This window comes from Bombina bombina, chromosome 11 (genome assembly GCF_027579735.1).
Source record: "Bombina bombina isolate aBomBom1 chromosome 11, aBomBom1.pri, whole genome shotgun sequence".
In the NCBI taxonomy this organism is placed as follows: domain Eukaryota; kingdom Metazoa; phylum Chordata; class Amphibia; order Anura; family Bombinatoridae; genus Bombina; species Bombina bombina.
The window spans coordinates 7,859,982-7,884,951 of record NC_069509.1 but is presented as its reverse complement, the minus strand read 5'-3'; the positions used below and the strand labels follow the sequence as shown (position 1 = coordinate 7,884,951).

The 24,970-nt window shown below is 43.7% G+C and overlaps 1 protein-coding gene across 2 annotated transcripts in view; it reads left to right on the top strand.

Moving 5' to 3' along the window:
* The window catches only part of LOC128641830 (smoothelin-like protein 1), a 141,895-nt gene that overhangs the window by 64,919 nt on the left and 52,006 nt on the right, over positions 1-24,970 (top strand). For both annotated transcript variants that reach the window (XM_053694380.1, XM_053694379.1), the window contains exon 5: positions 22,845-22,906. In XM_053694380.1, coding sequence (XP_053550355.1) covers positions 22,845-22,906 — 62 coding nt within the window. The remainder of the gene's footprint in view (positions 1-22,844; positions 22,907-24,970) is intronic.

The following is a 24,970-nucleotide window of genomic DNA, read 5'->3' as shown; positions in this document are numbered from 1 at the left end:
TTTTAGTGAACTGTATAACACTTGTTGTTAATTTTGCCGGACAGCTAGCTCCCAGTAACTGGAGTGTCTATTAGTGGGAGTTGACTTTGGCAGGTATTCGTAGCAATGGATATACAGAGATAAACAGTAGTGCAGAGGTTAAATGTACATCAGGATGCAGTTAGTAGAGATAGTTCACGGTTAAATGCAAGCAGCTTCACTATACAAATCTTACACTTGTAGTATGTTTAAGTTTACTTCAGAAGAGAGTTGCACAGTGTTTTTATGAAAGTATATACAGCACCTGTCCAGAAGTCGCTGAATGAGATTTCCCCTTTAAGCAAACAGCAGCTGCTGTGAGTGCGATGTGTACAGCTTGGTGAGCAGTGTGAAGGCTGTGGTCCCTGCGTTTCCTGTTTGCTGAGTGGCGTGTCACGCCAGGTTGTTAGGAATACTCACAAGCAGACCCTGGATGGGGGAGGTGTGGAGTGAAGTCCTGCTGCAGTTATGTAATGTCAGCTCCAGCTGAAGTAGAGGTATGCTGATAGAAAAGGAAATAAATACACAGTTTAAATCCTGTTATGCTGTAGAAAAGGTAAGGACTGGAACTGTAGCTATTACACTTCAATAAACCAGCAAAGGACCATGGGAGGAAGCAGGTTTATATTGGGTTCAGGTAGGAAGTTAACAAGATGTAAAGGTGGTATAAAGTATTTGCTTGACACATTTAAGGTGGAATAGGAGGATCATGACAATATCAGACAGAACCCCCGAAGAAACAAGCTTTGATCGGGCGGTTAAAATAAGACTGGCACATTATGGCCCCAACCCATCTGCGGAAATTATCGACTGGGTCATAGCAGCTGTGGAGGCCAACCTACTTCGCCAAAGCGGCGCTGCAGCAGCCCAAGTCACAGCAACCCCAGTGGAAAAGGGAAAAGTACATTTTGCAGCTTTTAAAAACTTCCTGGAAACAGAAGGAGAGATTGATGGGTACCTTGCGGATTTTGAGAGGCAATGTGCACTACACAAGGTACCCGCGGAGGACTGGGTCATGATATTATCCGGAAAATTATCCGGCCGGCCAGAGAGGCTTTTCGGGCCATTCCAGATGAGGAAGTCGGGGATTATAATACTGTAAAAGAGGCTCTGCTCTCCAGGTATGCGGTTACACCGGAGGCATACCGGAGGCGGTTCAGAGACACTGTTAAATTAGCTGGTGATTCCTACATTGAGTGGGCATATAAGGTGCACCGCACGGCATCTTACTGGATGGCGGGGTGCCAAGCCGTATCTGGGGAAGAGGTGCTGCAGCTATTCCTGTTGGAACATTGCTTTGACAAGTTATCAGCAGGAGTTAGAGAGTGGGTTCGGGACCGTAAACCCTCCACCCTGCATGAAGCTGCTCGCCTGGCAGATGAGTATACGGATGCCCGCAAACTGGACACTGCTACCACTAAGCCCCCTGCTAGAGAGGAGTACAGACCCCCAGTCACCCCAGCAGCTGCCAGTTACCAACCCCCGGCGCACCGCTATACAAACGGCCTCCGGCCACGAACTATCCTCAGAGAGCCCGGTTCAATTCACGGGGCTACTCACAGCCTATTCGGTGCTTTGGATGTAAGCAACTTGGGCACAAAAGACCAGAGTGTCCCCTAAATGCAGCGAAGCAAGCACAGTCCTGGAGAAGACCCCCCGGCGGAATCCCACGTAACACTCAGCCTGCGGCCCACTATGTAGAGGAGCAAGAATGCTGGGGCATCCTACATGAAGCAGACCCCGTGCAAGCTGCCCACCAGAATAACCTTCAACTGGTTAAAGTGAATGGGAAGGAGGTCAGTGGTCTACGGGATACTGGTGCTACCATGACCTTGCTTCAAAAGAACTTGGTGTCTGAGAAACAGCACACTGGAGACACTGTGGCTGTGAGGGTAGCAGGGGGCACTGTGTTCCGCCTACCTGTTGCCCAGGTACATTTGGATTGGGGAGTGGGTGCTAGACCTGTGAATGTGGGGGTCATGAAGGACTTACCTGCTGATGTTCTCCTTGGAAATAACTTGGCCCCCCTTGTTTCTGCCTATGATCCCATGGGTCCCACCGATGTTAACCCTGTGACTACCCGTGCCCAGATCCATGCCGCAGAGACTGACCCACCTGCTGCTGAGCCCCAGGACGCTGAGCTCAGTAAATCTCTATCCGCTATTGATACGTGGAAGTCCTGTTACAATGCGCTGATGAAGGAGAAGAGTCAAGTAGAGGATGAAATGGTCACGATAAACAATCTCCTAACAGTGCTAGCGGGAGAGAAGAGGAGCGCAGAGGAAAAAGCACGTTTAGAACAGGAATCTCTGCTAGACAAGCTGCACCGACAGACTGCAGAAAACACCAGCTTGAGAGTGGAACATGAAGCATTAAAGACAAACTTAGCGACACTGGAGGAGAAGCTGACGCTGGCTCATAGTGAGGTGCAGCAACTCAAGGGCACCCTATGTCAGTATGAAGGGATTGTGGATACCTATAAAGAGCAGGTACAAAAACCACGTAAAGAAGCTGATAAGATTTTGAAGGACTGTTTAGCCCTGGTCTGGGCACTGAAGAAGTTGAACCCTTATTTATACGGGCAGGAATGCTCTCTCATAACGGGAATACAGATGGATTGTCCCGGCAAACTGACATGCCTACCACCTCCTAGTCCGGTCATCCCCAGGTTGACCCGTCAAAGGGTCAAGCCGGGTCTGCCGGAGTGTTCCACTAGGAGGGAGCTATGTGACAGACCCTTCTGTCAGTACTGAAAGAGTTAACTTTGTTCAGCTTTAAGAAGCTATTTACTAAAGACAAGGTTGCTAGCCTCAGCTATTGTGTACTGTAATTAAGTTTTAGTGATAAACATTCACATTGTTTAATCACATCCAGAGAGCAGACTTCCAAGTGATAAGAAAGGCTCAAGTGTGTCTTGTGTTTAACTTGTTTATCTGCTTAAGTAATGTAATTCTATTGTGGCATGTCAAAGGGCGTTTTCCCTCTATCTAATGTACAATATTCTTTCAACCCCCCATCTGGGGTCAGACCTGCATAAATACTGGGCATATAGCCTTCAATAAAGAGCATTCTGTTTTAACCTTCAATGTGTAGCCTGGTCTCATGTTTGAGGAGGGAATTAGCTGGGTTGTGAGTTGCTGATCTCACATTCAGGGCATCTTCCATCTGGTATTAACCCTTGGTATCCTATTGGTACCATAACAATTGTATTTTATCCATTTGTATTTACTCAGATATCTCTATTGTATTCCCATCATGGATCCATAAACTGTTTTATTATCATTGCTTTATTATCATTGCTCTATTAACATTGCTTTTATTATCATTGTTGTATAATAAATTGTTTTAATATATTTATATTTAGAAGCCCTGCCTATTCAGCTTTTTTAGCGCCTATTCCCTCCCCTCTCATTGTTAATAAGAATAATGCAGGTGTCAGCGATGTCGGGGGCAGCAGATTAGGGGTTAATAAGTGTAAGATTAGGGGCCTTTAGACTCGGGGTTCATGTTAGGGTGTTAGGTGTAAAGATAAAATGTGTGTTCCCCATAGGAATCAATGGGGCTGCGTTACTGAGTTTTACGCTTCTTTTTGGCAGGTGTTAGACTTTTTCTCAGCCGGCTCTCCCCATTGATGTCTATGGGGAAATTGTGCACGAGCACATACAACCAGCTCACCGCTTACTGAAGCAGCGCTGGTATTGCAGTGCGATAGGGAGCAAAACGCTGGGTTTGTAAAAACCTGTAATACCAGCGCTGCATGTAAGTGAGCGGTGAGACAAAACTGCACGTTAGCACCGCATAGCTCCTAACACAAAACTCGTAATCTGGCCGTTGGTTTATTATTTTCTATAATGTTAGACTTTTTTATTTTTTGTAATTTTAGATTCATTTCAACTCATTTTTTTTAATTTATTTTTGTTGTTAAAATTGCTTTTATTGTCATATGGTACCTTACATTTTACAGTTTACATTTTTCTTTCAATACAACAATTCTTCACATATTAGAATCAAACTGTTTCTAACAACGTGCAGTTCGAAACTTCTCAAAAACATTTAAAATATGTCACAAGTAAAAATCAACAAATGTATTTGTTCACAACTAGTTAGTGTGTAGTCGTACAATTCTAATCACATTACCCGTTAGTGTGAATTCTATCTCACTTTTGCCTAAGTGCGTCTACCTCTAGCTTCTGTGAGCATAATCCATGGCTCCCATATGGTGAGGAATTGGTCCTTAGTCGCTAGTAGGTCAGCTGCCAGACTAGACATCTTATAGAAGAGGTCTATTTTTCGCTCTATGAGTAAGAATCCTGGGGGTTCTGTATTCCAGTATTTGGCAAGGCACATTCTGGTAGCTGTGCAGGTTATAGCTATCAACTTATTTTGGCTAGTGGTAAGTCCTGTAACTGGAAAGTGCAGTAGTGCGTACTCAGGGAGTAATTCTATCTCTTTGTCAAAAATGTTACCTAGTAAATTAGCTGTGTCCTTCCAGAAGGGTTGTATTTTACTACAGTTCAACCATGTATGTAGATATGTCCCCTCCTCCCTGCAACCTCTAAAGCAAAGATTATTATCCTTACCTCCCGTCTTGATTAATCTGGAGGGGTGTAGATACCATCTAAATGCAGCCTTTATGTAATTTTCCTGTAGTGGGGAACTAATAGTAAATGAGGTCCCTCTTCGCAGTGTTTCGACCCATACTTGGGCTGACCATTCTTTACCTTATTCTTTTTCCCATTTGTGCATAAATGCTGTTTTGGTAATGGGGCATGACTTATTAAATATGGGGCACAATTTGGCCATTGATCTCTTGGTCTTTGTTTTGACAGACAGAGAATTTCAAAAGATGTAAAGCTATGTGTGAGAGCTTTTCCGAGCACCTCTGCTACTCTTGATCTCAATTGGAAATAATAAAACCAGGTGTTGTTATCAGATGGGTCTAACTCATTTTATTGTTGTACCGAGAAGAACTTACCATTAACAAGTGTATCAGCTATCCTGTACAAGCTCCTGTTTATCCATTTACCTTGTACTATTTTATCTAAGGAGGAGTTTAGATCTATCAGTGGGGCGACTGTCGAGTTATTATTTAGTAACGGAAAAAGTTTGGTGGTTCTATCCCACATGAACAAGGTGTGTGCAATAGCTATATAGCTTCCCCCCTTATAAGGTCAATTTATCTTAGCCGTCCACAGTAGTTTGGCTATATCATCTATTCCCATTATGTCCGCTTCTAATTGTATCCATTGGATATCGGCCGATCTATTATGCCACAGGGCAGTTTGTGCCATTCTGGAAGCATTATAATATGAGACCAAGTGTGGTAGGCCCAACCCACCCCCTGATCTAGTTAATATTTGCTTGTTTATCCTTGCTCTTTTATTATACCAAATGAAGGCCTGGATGTCCCTTTGTAGGTTGTTAAGGTCTGTAAGTGGAACTGAGATGGGTAGCGATCTGAAGAGATAGAGCAATCTCGGCAGGGTCGTCATTTTAGTCGCTACAATCCGTCCCAGTAATGAGATTTTGTATTTGGACCATTTAGTCATAAATTGTCTTATGTGAGTCATTTGGGGTTTGTAATTATATCGATAGAGATTATGACCATCTGCTGTAATGTTTATTCCTAGATATTTAATGTGCTTGTTTGCCCATTTAAAAGAGAAGCTGATCTCAAGTAATTTTTTGGTGGAGTTTGGTATGTGAATGCCTATTGCCTTGCACTTATCGTTTATTTTATAGCCTGATAAGGTACTAAATCGCTGTTACGTGGAGTATAAGGGGGTAATGACAGTAGGGGCTTCGTCAAAGTCAGTATCACGTCGTCTGTGAATAAGGCCATCTTGTATTGATTGGTCCCTATCGCTATGCCTGTTATATCTATACAGTTTCTTATTTTGATCACGAGGTGTGACAGACCCTTCTGTCAGTACTGCAAAGGAAAGGATGCCCAGGCGCCTACCCTAAGGGGCTAGGTAATAGTGTATATAAATAATAGCAACTTTATTACATGTAGATAAAAAAAGCCGTGATTAGACAGTAATTAAAAGGCAATGTAGTTGATAGTATAATCTAAACTTCATGGATCCATGATCAATTTAAAAAGTTAAAACAGATAAACAATCAATAAAAACAATGGTAAATACAAAAACAATGGTCAGATAATGTACAATCAAAATTTGAGAGCCAGACAGTCCCAAATATATCCGAAATATATAAATATCCGAAATATATAAAAATAAAAATAAAAATAAGTCCAGAAATACAAAAATATATATATAAAAAGTCTAAAGTCAATCCAAAATGGTGTCTACAATCCTGTGATGTGTGTGAGAAACCAAAAAAACATCAATAAAAATTCCAATAAAAAATATAAAAATAGTGTAAAAAATAAGAAAAATACGTATGTTCCAAATTTGGTATGTTCAATAAATATGATCCAAAAACATAGTCAAATCCCAATAGGAGGTGATGTGTTCAGGGGAATGGTGGTGGTGTAACAAAATCAAAAAATGACGATGTGCTGCAAAGTCCCAAACTACTATAAGAGTTTAAAAATCAAAAACAAGATGAAACAAGTGACAATAACCGATCCACCTGTGGAGAAAAACAGAAACAAAATATAGTGCAGTATGTACTAAAAAAATGGCGAATAATGCAATAAGGCTTACCAGTGCTGGTCTACGCGTTTCGGCCTGTACTAGGCCTTTCTCAAGACTGGTTTATGCTTATTAGTGGTGGCCTTATATAGGGTGTTTAACCGGAAGTCGTAGATTGCTTTCACTTCCGTTTTTCTTTTTCAGACAACAAACTAGTTTAGACTTAAACTTCATTTTGCGGTTCTAAATAGTTTGCGGTTGTGGATAATTTAGGAAATACACTGTTTAGGGGTGGTTTAGAATTACGTGATTGGCCACATTACGGAGGTGTGGGATTTCTTTCACTTTTGATTGGAGATGAGAGAAATGATTTATTTAAACGGAAATTCTTGGTAAAAAGATACCGGATTTTCGAAATTCAATAATGTCATACTTCTTACTGGATCTGCGAGATTCAATGTTGTTGTAATTACTCGATTTTTAGCTGTATATAAATAAATTGTATTAAAGTGAAATGGTGTGTTATAGAACCTTCTTTATCTTTTTCTTTTCTCTTTGTTGTTAGACAAAAAAAAGAGTAAGTTTAAATATCGTCTGCATCTGTTGGATGCGGACAATTGTTACTTTCTTTAGCTTGATGCACAAGATAATAAAGGGATTCTTTAGCATTGGTTATGAATCACATTAGGAGTGGGGATAGCGTTTTTTTAAATTACTGACACTTCTGATATAGTGGAGATTCAATTGATAAAGTCTCATTATGTGTAAAATGAAATCAAGAGTCTGTTATGACAACTTCTGGTGTTTGTCTTCCTAATAGGTGAGTTCTGTTGTATTGCTTATGGATTGAATTAGGAGTGAAGAAAGCATATTCCACAAACTGACAGTTTAATGAAGAAAATACTAATAAAATCTAATTGTATGTAAAGTGAAAATTCTATTATAACACCTTTGGCTGCTATTGTTGTTATTTCTAATACTTATTCCATAATAAGAAAGCAATTCGAAGGGAAGGGGATTTTATTAGTATTTTCTTCATTAAACTGTCAGTTTGTGGAATATGCTTTCTTCACTCCTAATTCAATCCATAAGCAATACAACAGAACTCACCTATTAGGAAGACAAACACCAGAAGTTGTCATAACAGACTCTTGATTTCATTTTACACATAATGAGACTTTATCAATTGAATCTCCACTATATCAGAAGTGTCAGTAATTTAAAAAAACGCTATCCCCACTCCTAATGTGATTCATAACCAATGCTAAAGAATCCCTTTATTATCTTGTGCATCAAGCTAAAGAAAGTAACAATTGTCCGCATCCAACAGATGCAGACGATATTTAAACTTACTCTTTTTTTTGTCTAACAACAAAGAGAAAAGAAAAAGATAAAGAAGGTTCTATAACACACCATTTCACTTTAATACAATTTATTTATATACAGCTAAAAATCGAGTAATTACAACAACATTGAATCGCGCAGATCCAGTAAGAAGTATGACATTATTGAATTTCGAAAATCTGGTATCTTTTTACCAAGAATTTCCGTTTAAATAAATCATTTCTCTCATCTCCAATCAAAAGTGAAAGAAATCCCACACCTCCGTAATGTGGCCAATCACGTAATTCTATACTACGGCCAATCACGTAGCCCCAATATACACTAAAAAACATAGACACACCTTCCTTAGAGCCAATCAAAAGCGCCTACTCTAAGTCGTGACGTCACGACCAATCGGGTTTGTCTAATTACGGACCAACGTATAATACTCTCAAATTTCAAATTTGTACACAAGGGATCTATTTCTATAACCACAAGAGTGAGATGACACTCCCTTACAAAAATTTGAGTATATATACCTCCATTCAAACACAAACGATCATTATTTCTAGATCGCAACCAATACCAGGACCGGAAGTGACGTCACGAGGCTAACGTAGCCCACTAAAGAAATATATACTATACACCAGTGCTTTCCAAACTGTGTGTCGGGACACATTAGTGTGTCGGCAGCAGTGTGTAGGTGTGTCTCTGCTTCAACACAAATTGTTTAGAATTGAAAAAAAAAATTTGGTTTCTAACTTTCTGCCTGCATGCTACGCATATCACGTGGTTGACACGTGATTGATACCTAGTGCGTCACAGATCATCTTACCCTATTGGCGCAGCTCAGCGGGAACAGAAACTATTCCCATTGGCGGCTTTGGCTGCACATTAGCTCTTGACTGCACGTGTAGTCTCCACAATCGGCTCGTGACTGCATGTGTAGTCAGTGAGTGGGATAGCAGTGTGTTTGCAGCGCGTGCAGTAGTCAGTAAGACTCGCAGAGCTCTAAGGGTGGCATCTTAAACGCTGAGCTGAAGTCAGAAGTCAAAGGGTTGGGGTTTTTTGCAGCTAGCTCCAAATAATAGTACATTGCTGCTCCTGCTAGTGATATATGGATAGGAAGTGGAAGCCTAAAATGCTTGATGATGTAATGTGAGTGTCTTTATCTAACATTCCACCAAATATTCAGAAACTGTGTTCATCCCATCAACCTCATACATCCCATTAAAATAGTAAGTAGCTATTGGTGTTATTAATTATTGCACATACATACTGTTACTTGTAAATACATTTTGTTATTATGTAGTTTATGTATGTGTCCGTATCTCTTAAAACAAAATAGTTTAACCTCCTGTTTGCTAGTACAACTGAATTAATGTGACGCGAAATGATGTAGGTCTAAAAAGTGTGTCACCAACATGAAAAGTTTGGAAAGCTCTGCTATACACTTTACCATTAAATAAACCACCCCTAAAAAGTGTATTCCCTAAATTATCCACAACCGCAAACTATTTAGAACCGCAAAATGAAGTTTAAGTCTAAACTAGTTTGTTGTCTGAAAAAGAAAAACGGAAGTGAAAGCAATCTACGACTTCCGGTTAAACACCCTATATAAGGCCACCATTAATAAGCATAAACCAGTCTTGAGAAAGGCCTAGTACAGGCCGAAACGCGTAGACCAGCACTGGTAAGCCTTATTGCATTATTCGCCATTTTTTTAGTACATACTGCACTATATTTTGTTCCTGTTTTTCTCCACAGGTGGATCGGTTATTGTCACTTGTTTCATCTTGTTTTTGATTTTTAAACTCTTATAGTAGTTTGGGACTTTGCAGCACATCGTCATTTTTTTATTTTGTTACACCACCACCATTCCCCTGAACACATCACCTCCTATTGGGATTTGACTATGTTTTTGGATCATATTTATTGAACACACCAAATTTGGAACATACGTATTTTTCTTATTTTTTACACTATTTTTATATTTTTTATTGGAATTTTTATTGATGTTTTTTTGGTTTCTCACACACATCACAGGATTGTAGACACCATTTTGGATTGACTTTAGACTTTTTATATATATATTTTTGTATTTCTGGACTTATTTTTATTTTTATTTTTATATATTTCGTATATTTATATATTTCAGATTTATTTGGGACTGTCTGGCTCTCAAATTTTGATTGTACATTATCTGACCATTGTTTTTGTATTTACCATTGTTTTTATTGATTGTTTATCTGTTTTAACTTTTTAAATTGATCATGGATCCATGAAGTTTAGATTATACTATCAACTACATTGCCTTTTAATTACTGTCTAATCACGGCTTTTTTTATCTACATGTAATAAAGTTGCTATTATTTATATACACTATTACCTAGCCCCTTAGGATAGGCGCCTGGGCATCCTTTCCTTTGCATTACATTTTTGGGTCACTGCTAGGAGTCACCCGCCCCCAGGCATATAGGTTCCCATCAGGCGCTGAGGCCATTCAAATTATTCAAATTATTCCTTCTGTCAGTACTGAAAGAGTTAACTTTGTTCAGCTTTAAGAAGCTATTTTCTAAAAGACAGGTTTGCTGGCATCAGCTATTGTGTGCTGTAATTAAGTCTAGTGATAAACATTCCCATTGTTTAATCACATCCAGAGAGCAGACGCCTAGTGATAAGAAAGGATCAAGTGTGTCTTGTGTTTAACTTGTTATCTGCTTAAGTAATGTAATTCAATTGTGGCCTGTCAAAGGGCGTTTTCCCTCTATCTAATGTACAATATTCTTTCAACCCCCCATCTGGGGTCAGACCTGCATATATATTGGGCACATAACCCTCAATAAAGTACATTCTGTTTTAAACCTGCAATGTGGAGCCTGGTCTCATGTTTAAGGGGGAAAACTGGCTGGGTTGTGAGTTGCTGATCCCATATTCAGGACATTGTTCATCTGGTGTTAACCCTTGGTATCCTGTTGGTACTGTAACAATTGGTGGCAAGCGACGGAATGAACCTTATCGCCCAGAAGAGCAACTACACAAGCCAGTAACCTCAGGAAGAGGGGGATTATTACAATAATGACTAAGATGGAAGGAACCAATGGGCCCAGCATATCAGACAGAACCCCAGAAGAAGCAAGCTTTGATCGGGCGGTTAAAATAAGACTGGCACATTATGGCCCCAGCCCATCGGCGGAAATTATCGACCGGGTCATAGCAGCTGTGGAGGCCAACCTACTTCGCCAAAGTGGCGCTGCAGCAGCCCAAGTCACAGCAACCCCAGTAGAAAAGGGAAAAGTAAATTTTGCAGCTTTTAAAAACTTCCTGGAAACAGAAGGAGAGATTGATGGGTACCTTGCGGATTTTGAGAGGCAATGTGCACTACACAAGGAACCCGCAGAGGACTGGGTCATGATATTATCCGAAAAATTATCCGGCCGGGCCAGTGAGGCTTTTCGGGCCATTCCAGATGAGGAAGTCGGGGATTATAATACTGTAAAAGAGGCTCTGCTCTCCAGGTATGCGGTTACACCGGAGGCATACCGGAGGCGGTTCAGAGACACTGTTAAATTAGCTGGAGATTCCTACCTTGAGTGGGCATGTAAGGTGCACCGCACAGCAGCTCACTGGATAGCGGGTGCCAAGCCGTATCTGGGGAAGAGGTGCTGCAGCTATTCCTGTTGGAACATTGCTTCGACAAGTTACCTGCAGGAGTTTGAGAGTGGGTTCGGGACCGTAAACCCTCCACCCTGCATGAAGCGGCTCGCTTGGCAGATGAGTATACGGATGCCCGCAAACTGGACACTGCTACCACTAAGCCCCCTGCTAGAGTGGAGTACAGACCCCCAGTCACCCCAGCAGCTGCCAGTTACCAAACCCTGGCGCACCGCTATACTACACGACCTCCAGCCACGAACTACCCTCAGAGAGCCCGGTTCAATTTGCGGGGCTACTCACAACCTATGCGGTGCTTTGGATGTAAGCAACTAGGGCACAAAAGACCAGAGTGTCCCCTAAACGCTGCAAAACCAAGCACAGTCCTGGAGAAGACCCGCCGGCGGAATCCCACGTAATCCTCAGCCTGCGGCCCGCTACGTAGAGGCGCAAGAATTCTGGGGCATCCTACATGAAGCAGACCTTGTGCAAGCTGCCCACCGGAATAACCGGCAACTGGTTAAAGTGGATGGGAAGGAGGTCAGTGGTCTACGGGATACTGGTGCTACCATGACCTTGCTTCAAAAGAACTTCGTGTCTGAGAAACAGCACACTGGAGACACTGTGGCTGTGAGGGTAGCAGGGGGCACTGTGTTCCGCCTACCTGTTGCCAGGGTACATTTGGATTGGGGAGTGGGCGCTAGACCTGTGAATGTGGGGGTCATGAAGGATTTACCAGCTGATGTTCTCCTTGGAAATAACTTGGCCCCCCTTGTTTCTGCCTACGCTCCTATGGGTCCCGGCAATGGTAACCCTGTGATTACCCGTGCCCAGATCTGTGCAGCAGAGACTGACCCACCTGCTGCTAAGCCCCAGGACGCTGAGCTCAGTAAATCTCTATCCGCTATTGATACGTGGAAGTCCCGTTACAATGCGCTGATGAAGGAGAAGAGTCAAGTAGAGGATGAAATGGTCACGTTAAATAATCATGTAACAGTGCTAGCGGGAGAGAAGAGGAGTGCAGAGGAAAAAGCACGTTTAGAACGGGAATCTCTGCTAGACAAGCTGCACCGAGAGACTGCAGAAAACACCAGCTTGAGAGTGGAACATGAAACCTTAAAGACAAACTTAGCGACACTGGAGGAGAAGCTGACGCTGGCTCATAGTGAGGTGCAGCAACTCAAGGGCACCCTATGTCAGTATGAAGGGATTGTGGATACCTATAAAGAGCAGGTACAAAAAACTCGTAAAGAAGCTGATGAGATTTTGAAGGACTGTTTAGCCCTAGTCTGGGCACTGAAGAAGTTGAACCCTTATTTATACGGGCAGGAATTCTCTCTCATAACGGGAATACAGATGGATTGTCCTGGCAAACTGACATGCCTACCACCTCCTAGTCCGGTCATCCCCAGGTTGACCCGCCAAAGGGTCAAGCCGGGTCTGCCGGAGTGTTCCACAAGGGGGGAGCTATGTGACAGACCCTTCTGTCAGTACTGAAAGAGTTAACTTTGTTCAGCTTTAAGAAGCTATTTTCTAAAAGACAGGTTTACTGGCATCAGCTATTGTGTGCTGTAATTAAGTCTAGTGATAAACATTCCCATTGTTTAATCACATCCAGAGAGCAGACGCCTAGTGATAAGAAAGGATCAAGTGTGTCTTGTGTTTAACTTGTTATCTGCTTAAGTAATGTAATTCTATTGTGGCCTGTCAAAGGGCGTTTTCCCTCTATCTAATGTACAATATTCTTTCAACCCCCCATCTGGGGTCAGACCTGCATATATATTGGGCACATAACCCTCAATAAAGTACATTCTGTTTTAAACCTGCAATGTGGAGCCTGGTCTCATGTTTGAGGGGAAAAACTGGCTGGGTTGTGAGTTGCTGATCCCATATTCAGGACATTGTTCATCTGGTGTTAACCCTTGGTATCCTGATGGTACCGTAACACAAGGGGTTCAATACAAAGGGCAAAAAGCAATGGCGACAGTGGACACCCCTGTCTGGTTCCATTGCGAATTGCAACAGTCTTAGACTGATATCCCGCCAGTCTTATGTATGCCGCAGGGGTGGAGTATAAAGATGAAATCGCTGTATGGCACTCCCCTCTAATTCCAGCCTTTTCCAATAGAGTATGCATATAATTCCAATTTACTCTATCGAATGCCTTCTCTGCATCCAGTGATATGAGCAGAGAAGACACTTTATTGATCGAAGCATAATTTATTAAGTCTATGACTTTACGAACATTATCTGGGGCTTCCCTTGCCTTGATAAATCCGACTTGATCAGTGTGAATTAGGTTAGTCAAAGGTCCGTTCAGTCTATTAGCTAAAATTTTTGTAAACAGTTTGAGGTTGTGATTTATTAGGGAGATGGGTCTATAATGCTTGCAATATTGTTTGTTCTTCCCAGGTTTGGGGATCACTGAGATTCTAGCCAGGAGCATTTCACTGGGAATCTCATTACCCTTCATTATGGCATTAAATATGGAAACTAGCAATGGTGTTAGAATATTTTTAAATGTTTTGTAAAATATGCCTGTATAACTATCAGGGCCTGGTGCCTTATTGGTTTTTAGATCCTTAATGACTGTTAATACCTCTGAGAGGGTTATGGGCGAGTTTAGAGTGCTGCTGTCTTCGTCAGTGAGGGAGGGCAGCGTGCAATAATCCAGAAATGTATCTAGGGCGTCCCCTGCCGCCAGTTCCTTAGCTTGTGTGGGTAAGTTATATAAGGTTTGATAGTAGTCTGCAAAGGTGTTGGCTATCTCAATAGGGTCATTTGACGTGGTACCTGTGGTGGTTTGTATTTGGGGGACTGACATGGCTCTAGTTACCTCCTTTAGTTTATTAGCGAGCATTCTATCTGGTTTGTTGGAGTGTATGAAATAGCGTGTGTCCAGAAGCTTAATGGACCTTGTGGCTTCATCCGTAAGTATATAATCTAACTCTTTGTTTGTTTTTTTTGCTTTAGTTGTTGGGTTCTCGTTTTTCATGTTTTGCCTATCTCGCTCGCCTTTAGCTGTTTGATTTCTGCCCTAAGGTTTTCTAGTCTCGCCTTATGGATTCTATTCTGTTTCACAGATTCGCTTATAAGGTTCCCTCTCACATATTATTATTATTATTATTATTATTATTATTATTCTTTATTTATAAAGCACCAACAGATTCCGCAGCACTGCCCATGGGTACAAGGATAACAGTACAATGGAGAAACAATACGATAAAAGACAACATTTTACAGACAAAATACAGGGGGATTTGAGGGCCCTATTCCCATGGGAACTTACAATCTAGATGGGTAGGAGGATGCGAAACAGGAGGTGGGGACTGCAAAGGTGAGAATGATATTAGTGAGGAGATAGAGGGCAACTGTTATGTAAGTGAAGTTAGTTTGTTAATAAGTCGGGTGATAAGCTTCCCTGAACAGAAAGGTCTTTAGGGAACGTTTAAAGGAGGAGAGGTTAGGGGCATGTCTGACAGCACGAGGAAGTGCGTTCCAGACGGTTGGTGCCGCACAAGAGAAGTCCTGTAGTCTAGCATGAAAGGAGGTGATGGTAGAGGACGCAAGAAGCAGGTCATTGTTGGATTTTAGGGGGCGGGCAGGAGTATATTTGTTGATAAGTGAGGACAGGTAGGGTGGGGCAGCATTGGTGAGGACTTTGTAGGTCAGGGTGAGAATTTTGAATTTAACTCTGTTGTGAATGGGGAGCCAGTGAAGGGACTCCGAGAGGTGCAGCAGAAACATAGCGTCGAGAGAGGTGGATTAGCCTGGCAGATGCATTTAGGATGGATTGGAGGGGAGAGAGGCGGGAGAGAGGGAGGCTAGTTAGTAAGTTGTTACAGTAGTCAAGTCTGGAAATTACCAGGGAGTGGATTAGCTGTTTAGTAGTTTCAGCACTTAGAAATGGATGAATTTTGTAGATATTGCGTAGGTGGTTGTGGCAGGATGAAGAGAGCAATTGGATGTGGGGAATGAAGGACAGATTTGAGTCAAGCGTGACTCCGAGGCAGCAGACTTGGGGTGATGGGGAGATAGTGGTGCTGCCAACAGTGATAGAAAAATTAGAAACTGGAGTAGAGTTAGAGGGGGGAATTAGAAGTAGTTCGGTCTTGGACATATTTATTCTTAGGTAGTGAGAGCCCATCCAGGAGGAAATGCCAGATAAGCAGTTAATGATGTGAGCATTGACAGAAGGAGAGAGTGCAGGGGTGGAAAGGTAGATCTGGGTATCATCAGCATAGAGATGATAGCTGAAGCCATAGCTGTTGATAAGTTTACCCAGTGAAGAAGTGTAAATAGAGAAGAGTAGAGGACCCAGGACAGAGCCTTGAGGTACTCCAACAGACAGAGGCAAAAGAGAGGAGGAGTCACCAGCAAAAGAGATGGAGAAGGATCTGTTAGAGAGATAGGAGTGGATCCAGGAGAGGGCAGTGTCACAGACCCCAAAAGAGCTGAGAGTCCGTAAGAGAAGGGGATGGTCAACAGTGTCAAAGGCAGCAGAGAGGTCAAGTAAGATGAGTATAGAGTAGTAGCCTTTGTTTTTAGCAGAAAGGAGATCGTTAGTAACCTTGGTGAGGGCAGTCTTGGGGACGAAAGTTGAGTGTTGGGGACGAAAGCCAGATTGCAGGGGGTTGATCAATGAGTTGGAGGACAGGAATTGGGTTAGGCGATCGAAAAATAGTTTTTCAAGGAATTTTGAGGCTAGAGGGAGCAGTGATATGGGGCGGTAGTTTGCAGGGGAGTTAGGGTCAAGGGAGGGTTTTTTGTGGATGGGGGTGACCTTTGCATGTTTGAAGGAGGCAGGGAATGAGCCGGTAGAAAGGGATAGGTTGAATATGTGAGTAAAAGCCGGAGTGAGGGTGGGAAACAGAGGGGGAATTAGATGTTAAGGAATAGGGTCAAGTGGGCAGGTAGTGAGGTGTGAGGAAGACAAAAGGGAAGCCACTTCACTCTCAGTGGTTGGGAGAAGGGTGCAGAGAGTGGCAGAGAGGGTGACTGGGAGCGAAGTTAGGAGATTGCAGGTTTGTGTTGGGATGTTTCTTCGGATGGCAAGTGTTTTATTGAAAAAATAGTCAGCAAGGTCTTGAGCACTGAATTCAGATGATGGGGGTGGTGCAGGTGGGTAGAGGAGAGAGTTGAAAATGGAGAAGAGTCTTTTAGGGTTTGAAGAGTGAGTGGATATAAGAGAAGTGTGACAGACCCTTCTGTCAGTACTGAAAGAGTTAACTTTGTTCAGCTTTAAGAAGTTATTTTCTAAATACAAGGTTGCTGGCATCAGCTATTGTGTGTTGTAATTAAGTTTAAGTGATAAACATTCACATTGTTTAATCCCATCCAGAGAGTAGACGCCCAAGTGATAAGAAAAGCTCAAGTGTGTCTTGTGTTTAACTTGTTTATCTGCTTAAGTAATGTAATTCTATTGTGGCATGTCAAAGGGCATTTTCCCTCTATCTAATGTACAATATTCTTTCAACCCCCCATCTGGGGTCAGACCTGCATAAATACTGGGCATATGGCCTTCAATAAATGGCATTCTGTTTTAACCTTCAATGTGGAGCCTGGTCTCATGTTTGAGGGGGGAATTAGCTGGGTTGTGAGTTGCTGATCCCATATTCAGGACATCGTTCATCTGGTATTAACCCTTGGTATCCGGGATATACCGTAACAAGAAGAGACGTATGTTTGCTTAGCTAAGCGAAGGGCAGAGGTGTAAGAGTAAAGAATGAACTTATAGTGCAGGAAATCAGGTTCAGAGCGGGATTTCCTCCAGGCACGTTCAGCAGTGTGTGAGCATTTTTGTAGGTGGCGTGTTTGTTGGGAGTGCCAGGGCTAGAGCTGACAACGTAGGGCTTTGTGAAGTTGGGGCGGAGCGAGAGTGTCAAGTGCAGCGGAGAGAGTATTGTTATAGTGGGTTATAGCAAGGTCAGGGCAGGATATCATGGAAGTGTGAGAGAGGCGTATATGAATAAGATTGGAGAGTTGGGGAGGGTCCACAGTGTGCAGGGGCGAGAGGGGGAAGTAGGTTTAGCATCTATATGGGGATTAAAGGTGAGCAGATGGTGGTCTGAGATGGGAAATGGTCGACAGGTAACATCAGAGAGAGAGCAGAGATAGGAGAATACCAGATCAATTGAGTGTCCATCACGGTGGGTAGGAAATAGGGTGGATTGTGAGAGGCCGAAGAAGTTAGTGAGTGAGAGAAGTTTAGAGGCAGCAGGAGCAGATGGGTTGTCAATAGGGATGTTGAAGTCCCCCAGAATTAGAGTAGGTGTATTTGTGGAGAGAAAGTAAGGAAGCCAGGCAGCAAAGTTGTCAAGGAATTGGGAGGTTGGTCCAGGGGAGCGATAGATAACTGCCACTCTGAGAGAGAGAGGCGAGAACAGGCGAATGCAGTGGACTTCAAAGGAAGAAAAGGAGAGAGATGGAAATGGAGATAGGTACTGATAGGAGCAGGAGGGGGAGAGTAAGATGCCAACACCGCCACCATGTCTCTCACCTGGTCTAGGTGTGTGGCTAAAGTGAAGACCACCATGAGTGAGAGCAGCAATGGGAGCAGTGTCAGAGGAAGATAGTAATTCAGTAATTGCTAAAAGGTTAAAAGCTTTTGAAACAAACAGGTCGTGAACAGTTGTAAGTTTGTTACAAACAGAGTGAGCATTCCAGAGGACACAAGAAAAGAGAGGGGATAAGCGCTGTGGGTTAATGGAGATGAGACTATTGGTATTGCGTGACCTAGAATTTTTGCAGTGGGAGGCTGAGCGAGAGTGTAAAGTGTGGTGATTGCTGCAGGGTCAGGGTTAGGAGAGACATCACCATCAGCAAGCAGTAGTACCAGTGAGAGTGACAGAAGGTGAGAGTGAGATTTGTAGGAGCGTGAATGCCTAGACACAGGAGAGTTAGATGGGGAAGTGTTTCTAAGGAAACAGAGTAGTTCATGAGAGGACAGCATAGGGGATGAGAGAAGGGAGGGAGAGATGTGGATAGTGTGGGGATTGTTGTAGGGACATGCAGTGATTTTTAGGAGAAGGGCAGACAGAGAGAGCAGAAAAGACATGGAGAGCATTGTGTAGGTGTATAGTTACTAAGTTTACCTGTTAGTTGGTCTGCAGTTTCAACCTCCAGTTTCTAACTCCAGTGAGTAACTCCGCCACTTTTAATCAAAGAGCCACTTTAGACTCAGAGAGCCAAGGCTCAAATGAGCTTATGGCTTGCAATATGTAGTAATGAGTGTAATGGAATAATTTTGTGCAGCTGATTAAAAGTAGTTGGGTTAGTCAGAAATTACACACTTGCAAATTAGAGGGGGCGGGGGTGGCAGGATGCATTACAATTATACAAAGTATCTGATAAAATGATTACAGGTAGACAAGATGGAGACAGGGCAAATGGTTACCAGAGATTCAAACAGGAATTAAAGGGACATTTAACAGCAGCCAGGTAGAGAGAGGCAGAAGACATTACCAGAGATTCAAACAGAAATTAAAGGGACATTTAACATATGCTTTAAGAGCACCCCAAAGATGCAATGTATTATTTGTAGTGTCCTTATTTGTCGCTATAAATTGTGCTATATCTTTTTGTAGTTTTTGCAGAACTACTTGTTACAAACTGCTATTTGTAACTGGCCCTTTAAATGGAAAATTGCCCTGCTTCCCTGGATTTTGGAGAAGACTATTTGCCAGCCTCCTTCCTCATGACTATGGCCCCTGGAAGTTTGTGCCCCTGAAAACGTATTAACTTTTATTGGGTGTGTATGGCCCTTTAAGAACCGTCTGGGGACATATTGTGACTTTGGTGAACAATGCCCCTTTAAGACTATGTCCCCAGACCTGTAAAATAACTTGTCCCTGGCTTCTCCCACTTGGTTCAGTAAATAGGGCTTACTGAACCAAATACCACACAGGCAGAGTGTTCCACAGAAAGGGAGCACTGATACAAAAACATTAGTTTTCATTGTGTGCCATTAAGAGTTAAATTTTGTTCAGCTTCAAGAGCCTATTCTAAATACAAGTCAGCTCTAATTAAGTTTAGTGATAAACCTTCCCATTGTCTAATCAGACTGCTAGTGATAAGGTGGACTGCATTGTTTTCTAGTGTGTAAATTGTTATCTGCTGAAAAAATGTAATTCTACTATGGCCTGTAAAAGGGCGTTGTCTCTATCTAAATGTATCAAATGTGTGATGGGGGATTTTATGCCTCCCCCTGAGAGTGTCCTATTTGCATGTAACCTCAATAAAAACCAGGCTGTGTGTTCCAGTACATCAGACCTATTCTGACCCTCTAACTTGCAGCTTTGACTCATGTTTGTAGGGGACAGCTATAATCACTACAGGGATTGCTATGCTCTATATACTCCCTTAGCTACTGAGCTCCTGTAAGAGCTCTTGTTCCTGATCCTGCTTCGCTGTACAGAAGGAAGAGGTTCACCTACTGGAGCCTGGTCGTAGGTCCAGGGCGCAGAGCAGATGGCGAGATACCAGCCCAGCAGCGGTGGTTCATAGAGTCTGCATTACGTATGGTGGCTACGCAGTAGTTATAGTGTCTACGGTGCTGAAGATTGATATTATCAAGACCACCACAGCCCTCTCTTGCTAGGGATGTTATAGTGAAGCTCCACTATTACTACATCAAAGAACAACTAATTAAAGCAGCAAGACTCTCCTCTTCCTTGTCATTTGAGGGACATCTTATCCAGATCTATACAGATCTTGCTCCGGTCACACTCCGCAGACGTAGAGAATTCAAACCCATCCTCTTGGTTCTCAACACTGCTTATTGATGTGGTAAAAATGTCCCCTGCATACAGTTAAAGGTCCTCTTTAATGTTAGCCTTAATGCGGACCTCAGGCCCCAATCTCTGTTATAACCTCCTTGTAGGCCGGTTTGGGCTTCGATCTTGCTACACTATGGGGCCTATCTATCAGTCTCCGAATGGAGCTTGATGCCCCGTGTTTCTGGCGAGCCTGCAGACTCGCCAGAAACAGCAGTTATGAAGCAGCGGTCACATAGACCGCTGCTCCATAACCTGTCCGCCTACTCTGAGCAGGCGGACAGACATCGCCGGAAATCAACCCGATCGAGCACGATCGTGTTGATTGACACCCCCTGCTGGCGGCCCATTGGCTGCGAGTCTGCGGGGGGCGGCGTTGCACCAGCAGCTCTTGTGACCTGCTGGTGCAATGCTGAATATGGAGAGCGTATTGCTCTCCGTATTCAGCGAGGTCTGGGGGACCTGATCTGTACTGTCGGATCAGGTCTGCCAGACTTCTTAAATAGGGGCCTATATGTCAAGTCAATCCGCTAATAAATAGCTTATCTGTGCCTCTCACTCGGGTGTTTATTGTTGTTTTTTATCTCTCCGGTTCAGGTATGTTGTTTTTTTACCTTCCGGCGTGGGCCGCAACCTCTGACTTTCCTGTTGATGCTCCAGAGCTGCTCAGGTGGTAGTCAGCAACGATCAATCTTCTGCTATATGCTGACGGATTTCAAGTTAGGATGCGTTTCGCCCCTTTATTTAAGGGCTATTGAGCCTTTTCTTTGGCTTTTTGGCAATAAAACTTAAGTTTAAGAATCACTTTTTAGCGGATCTCCAGTAACATGCAACTGCTCTATAGCACAGTCGGCTCCCCCCCCCCCCCCAGTTTTTTCTATTTTTAAAGTAATGTTAGGTTTTTTATTTTAATTTTAATTTTGTATTTTTTAATTGAGGTAATTGGGGTTAATTTAGGGGGTGTTAGGTTAGGGAGCTTAGTGATTTAATTAGTTATTTGTGTTGTGGGGGTTTGGTGGTTTAGGGGTTAATAGATTTATTAGGTTAATTGCGATGTGGGTGAATGGAGGGTTAGAGGTTAATAGTTTCATTAGGTAGATTGGGATCTGGGGGTTTGGCGGTTTAGGGGTTAATAAGTTAATTAGTTACTTTACGATGTGGGGGTTTGGCGGATTTAGTGGGTAATACTTTTACTAGGTAGATCGCAATGTGGGTGAATGGAGGATTAGGGGTTAATAGTTTAATTAGGCATATTGCATTTCGGGGGTTAATACTTATTTCCAATGTGAGGTGATGGCGCATATAGGGGGTTTTACGTGTTGGGTTTATTTTTGGGAAGCAGGTTAGACTTTTAGGAGAGATTTAACATTTTTATTTATTTTCTTAGGCGCTGTCAGTTTCTAAAGTGCCGTAAGTCACTGGCAGCGGGGTTTATTGGATTCTGAATGTGCAAGGTGAAATTACGGGCGGCGCAGGTTTCAGCAGTTGCGCTGAAGTCTGCGCCGCATAGGTAATTTTGCCCAGGAGGGTGATGCTCTGCAGTTATGGGCTACAGGAGGGTGATGCTCTGCAGTGATGGGCTACAGGAGGGTGATGCTCTGCAGTTATGGGCTACAGGAGGGTGATGCTCTGCAGTTATGGGCTACAGGGGAGGAATGCTCTGCAGTGATGGGTATACAGGCTGAGATGCTCTGCAGTGATGGGGCTAGAGGTGAGATGCTCTACAGTGATGAGGCTAGAGCTGAGATGCTCTGCAGTGATGGGACTAGAGGTGGGATGCTCTGCAGTGATGGGCTAGAGGTGAGATGCTCTGCATTGATGAGACTAGATGTGAGATACTCTGCAGTGATGAGACTAGAGGTGAGATGCTCTGCAGTAATGAGACTAGAGGTGAGATGCTCTGCAGTAATGAGACTAGAGGTGAGATGCTCTGCAGTGATGAAGCTAGAGGTGAGATGCTCTGCAGTGATGAGACTAGAGGTGAGATGCTCTGCAGTGATGAAGCTAGAGGTGAGATGCTCTGCAGTAATGAGACTAGAGGTGAGATGCTCTGCAGTAATGAGACTAGAGGTGAGATGCTCTGCAGTAATGAGACTAGAGGTGAGATGCTCTGCAGTGATGAAGCTAGAGGTGAGATGTTCTGCAGTGATGAGGCTAGAGCTGAGATGCTCTGCAGTGATGAAGCTAGAGGTGAGATGCTCTGCAGTGATGAGACTAGAGGTGAGATGCTCTGCAGTAATGAGACTAGAGGTGAGATGCTCTGCAGTGATGAGACTAGAGGTGAGATGCTCTGCAGTGATGAAGCTAGAGGTGAGATGCTCTGCAGTGATGAGACTAGAGGTGAGATGCTCTGCAGTGATGAGACTAGAGGTGAGATGCTCTGCAGTAATGAGACTAGAGGTGAGATGCTCTGCAGTGATGAGACTAGAGGTGAGATGCTCTGCAGTGATGAGACAATTTGTTTTTTTCTCTTTAGAGTTCATTAATCAACTGGAGGCAGAAAAAGAAAAATATAAAGAAACAATTAAAGAGCTTCAGGTATCGTCAGATATTGTTACCCCCATACTCACCCTCACACCCCCCAGACTCACCATCACCACACCCCCCATACTCACCCTCACACCCCCCATACTCACTCTCACTACACCCCCCCATACTTACCTTCACACCGCCCATAATCACCCTCACACCCCCCATACTCACCCTCACACCCCATACTCACCCTCACATCCCCCATACTCACCCTCACTACACCCCCCATACTCACCTTCACACCGCCCATAATCACCCTCACACCCCATACTCACCCTAACACCCCTATACTCACCCTTACATTCCCCATACTCACACTCACCCTCACATCCCCCATACTCACCCTCACACCCCTATACTCACCCTCACATCCCCCATACTCACCCTCACACCCCATACTCACCGTCACACCCCTATACCCACCCTTACATTCCCCATACTCACACTCACCCTCACATCCCCCATACTCACCCTCACATCCCCCATACTCACCCTCACTACAACCCCCATACTCACCCTAACTACACACCCCATAATCACCCTCGCACCTTCACTATACCCCCATACTTATACTCACACTGACTACAAACCCCATATTCACTCTCACACCCTAAATTCACCCCCCACACTCACCCTCACTGCAAACCCCTCATACTCATATTCACACCCTCACTACATACCCCTCATACTCACCCTCACTACATACCCCTGATACTCACCTTCATACACTCACTACACCACCATACTCACCCTCACTACATACCCCTGATACTCACCTTCATACACTCCTTACACCACCATACTCACCCTCACTACACCCCCCATACTTACCCTCACACCCTCACTACAATCCCCATACTCACCCTCACACTGTCATTACACCCCTCACACACACCCTCACTACACCCCCCATACTTACCCTTACACTCTCACTACACCCTCCATAATTACCCTCACTACACCCCATACTCACCCTCACACCAGTACTACACCCATATACTCCCTCTCACTACACCCCCATACTTAACCTCACTACACCCCTCATACTCACTCTCAGACCCTCATACACCCTCCATACTCACCCCATTACACCCCCATACTCATTCTCACTACACCCTTACTACACCCCTCATCCACACCCTCACTACACCCCTCATACTCACCCTCACTACACCCCCCATACTCCCCCTCACTACCTACCCCTTATACTCACGCTCACTCCCTCAATACACCCCCATACTCACCCTCACACTCTCACTACACTCCCATACTCACCCTCACACCCTAACTTCATACCCCTCATACTCCCACTCACACCCTCACTACACCCCCCATACTCAGTCTCACACTCTCACTATGCCACCATACACACCCTCACACCCTCACTACACCCCCATACTCATCCTCACTACACCCTTCATACTCACCCTCACAACACCCCCCATACTCACCCCCACTACACCCCCATACTCACCATTACACCCTCAATACACCCACATACTCACCTTCACACCCTCAATACACCCCCATACTCACCATCACACCCTCAATACACCCCCATACTCACCATCACACCCTCAATACACCCCCATACTCACCCTCACACCCTCAATACACCCCCATACTCACCCTCACACCCTCAATACACCCCCATACTCACCCTCACACCCTCAATACACCCCCATACTCACCATCACACCCTCAATACACCCCCATACTCACCCTCACACCCTCAATACACCCCCATACTCACCCTCACACCCTCAATACACCCCCATACTCACCCTCACACCCTCAATACACCCCCATACTCACCATCACACCCTCAATACACCCCCATACTCACTCTCACACCCGCACTACAGCCCTCAGTCACCCTCACACCATCACTATACCCTCCATAATTACCCTCATACTCTCACTACACCCCAACATGCACCCTCACACTACAAACCCACACTTACCTCCACATTCACCTCTCCCCACACTCTCTCTCACACTGAAATTACATTCCACACTACAGTCTCACACTTAACCTCTATACTACACCCTATACTCACTATTTCTCTC